General features: G+C 64.5%; 1 protein-coding gene across 3 annotated transcripts in view; it reads left to right on the top strand.

The window, feature by feature from the left end:
- The window catches only part of NDRG4 (NDRG family member 4), a 9,309-nt gene that overhangs the window by 5,888 nt on the left and 744 nt on the right, over window positions 1–2,677 (top strand). For 2 of the 3 annotated variants that reach the window (XM_010283642.1, XM_010283644.1), the window contains 5 exons: window positions 308–364; window positions 460–511; window positions 1,255–1,302; window positions 1,525–1,560; window positions 1,693–1,744. In XM_010283642.1, the coding sequence (XP_010281944.1) occupies window positions 308–364; window positions 460–511; window positions 1,255–1,302; window positions 1,525–1,560; window positions 1,693–1,744 (245 nt within the window). Of the gene's footprint in view, window positions 1–307; window positions 365–459; window positions 512–1,254; window positions 1,303–1,524; window positions 1,561–1,692; window positions 1,745–2,380; window positions 2,420–2,677 lie in introns of all 3 variants that reach the window. The other variant, XM_010283643.1, reaches the window with a different exon arrangement.

A 2,677-nucleotide genomic window follows, 5' to 3' on the forward strand; every position in this document is an offset into this window, starting at 1 on the left:
TGGTCGCCTCCTGCGCTGGGTGCTTGCACAGGCCCGAGGACGGGGGTAGAGATGCTCTCCCACGTGTGCAGGGGGTTGGGAGCCTTGCTACCCCGCTGGGTGCTGCATCCCGCAGCGCGGGCTCTGCTCAAGTCGCAGCAGACATGGCCGTGGGGTCCTCCATCCACAGGGTGCTGGGACAGCGGGGCCGGGTGCTGCTTCCCGGAGCTGGTGGTGCCCCAGCTCTTGTGCTATGGCAGCACCTGCCCACGGGCTCACACTGTCCCTCTTTCTCCTCCATCAGCCGCAGGGACCTGGCAATCAGCAGCCGCAGGGACCTGGACATCAACCGGCCTGGGACTGTGCCCAATGCCAAGACGCTGCGGTAAGAGTGGTGCCAGCATGGCATGGGGGGTCCCAGGGCAGCAGAGTCCACCCAGGCCAGGCCCTGACTGTGCCCCTTCCTCCTCTCGCTTCCAGCTGCCCCGTGATGCTGGTGGTCGGAGACAACGCGCCTGCTGAAGAGGGGGTGGTGAGTGATGGGGTAGTGCCTGCTGGCATGCAGATGGTGCCCACGCATGGGCACGCTCATGTTTGCTGCTTGCTCAGACACGTGTGAGTTCCCGCGTGCAGGCACATGCTCATGTGCAAACCTACCTCCTCAGGTGGGCACATTTGCACGTGCACCAGGAAAAACTCCCCTTCCTCACATGCCCAGACGTGGGCACAACGTGCACACTCGGATGTGTCGGCACACAGGCACACTCCCTGCCTGGCCATATGCACCCAAACAGCTGTTAGCACAGGCACGTGCTTGCGCACGTCCACGTGGTTGTCCACACTTGCAGGATCGGCCCCAGGTACCGTGCAGATGGCCACGTTTGTACATAACGTGTAACTGCACGCACACGCACCCTCCTCCAGCACACGTACCTCTATGCATATGCACATGAACACACTTGTGTGCTTATACACACATGTGTGACACACAGGACGCCTCACCAGCCCCCCTCCCCTCCCTTTCCAGCCCCCACCCTTGCCCAGACACTGCCTGGCAGGAGGAAGGTCCCATGGCAGGAGGAGTGCTCCACCACGGAAGAACCAGATGGTGGTTCTGTGGGCTGAGGGCTCGCCTAAGCTGTCGCTTTCTCCACCTGACTGGGGTGGGATGTGCCAGCTGGGGTGCCATGGGCTGGGCCAGTGGCAGTACCCATGGGCAACTTCTGCCAGGCTGAGGGCACCCCAGGGTGCTAATATTATCCCTCTCGCCTGCAGGTGGAGTGTAACTCCAAGCTGGATCCCACCAACACCACCTTCCTGAAGGTAGGCGGGTGGCAGGGTCCCTGCTGCCCAGTGAAGCGCCCCATTGCCCTCTGCCCCAGGGCTGCAGGGTGTCCCCATCTCCCCATTTCAGGTCTGTCCTGGGTGGGGGATGCATGGGGAGAGCAGGGTGGCCCCAGCAGTTTCGTCCTGCCGGTGGGTACCAGGGGACAGGGTGGGAGGCAAAGGCACCCTCCCAGACTAAGCAGGACCTTCTCTCTGCAGATGGCTGACTCCGGTGGGCTGCCCCAGGTCACACAGGTGAGCCCCCACAATTTCCCCAGTTAACTGGGTATACTGGGCCCTGAGACACGCACTTCCCCGGCTAGCTCAGGGCTGAGCGGCGATCTCGGCCCTGGTGCTGCCTCAACTCAGCCTGCTCTCTCCCTGCAGCCCGGCAAGCTGACCGAAGCCTTCAAGTACTTCCTGCAAGGCATGGGCTACAGTGAGTGCCAGGGCTGGGCACGGGGCTGGCGCGTGCCTGCGTGTGCACGTGTGTGTGTGCCTGTGTGCTGACCCTGCCGCAGGAGAGGCGCCTGGCACACCCGTGTGCCCGTCGCGACGGAGAGCTGCGGCGTGCGTCCCTGGCACAAGACGGCTGTGCGGGCGTTCAGAGGGGCGTGTGGCGTACAGGTTCTGCGTGCACACAGGCGTGTGGACAAGGGCTCCGTCTGTACGCCGTGTGTGGACAGGGTCTCTGTGCACGCGTGCACGCTTACGTGTGTGGGGGCACGCGCAAGCAGGGGCCGTGTGTGTGCGCGCACAGATGTGCCGAGTCCATGTGCACAAGTCTGTGTGCGTGTGTGTGTGTATGGGTCCATGAGCACGTGTGTGTGTGTGTGTTCAGGTCTGTGTGCGTACCTGCGCGCGCACACGTGGGAAAGTCCACGTACACACGTGTGTTTGCAGGTCCACGTGCACATGCGCGTGTCTGTGCGCGCGCAGGTCTGTGGGCACACGTGCAGGTCTGTGTGCGTGCACACGTGGGGCTGGGTGGGGGCTCCTGGCCCCACGGAGAGGCCAGCACGGCTGACGCTCTCTCTCTGCCCTCCCTGCCCTTCTCCTGCTCCACCCCTGCCAGTCGCCCACCTGAAGGATCGGAGGCTGAGTGGAGGCACAGGTACCGCTCAGTGCTGCTCGGCCCGTGCCCGCTGCTGCATGGTGCCTGCCTGGCCTGCGCCCTCGAGCTGCCTGGGCACCTTTGGGAGCAGCCTGGGTGCGGGGCTGGCCCTTCCCAGCCAGGTGCCCTCTGCCTCGCTCCGCTGTGCCTGAGATGGCACCCTGACCCAGGGCCGGGGGCTGAGAAATGGCATTCGGAGAAGTGCCCCTCGCTGTGCGGGCGCTGTCTCGGCAGCGTGCCCACTGTGCCCTCCTCCAG

The sequence above is a fragment of the Phaethon lepturus genome, unplaced genomic scaffold, assembly GCF_000687285.1.
Source record: "Phaethon lepturus isolate BGI_N335 unplaced genomic scaffold, ASM68728v1 scaffold8343, whole genome shotgun sequence".
Lineage (NCBI taxonomy): Eukaryota > Metazoa > Chordata > Aves > Phaethontiformes > Phaethontidae > Phaethon > Phaethon lepturus.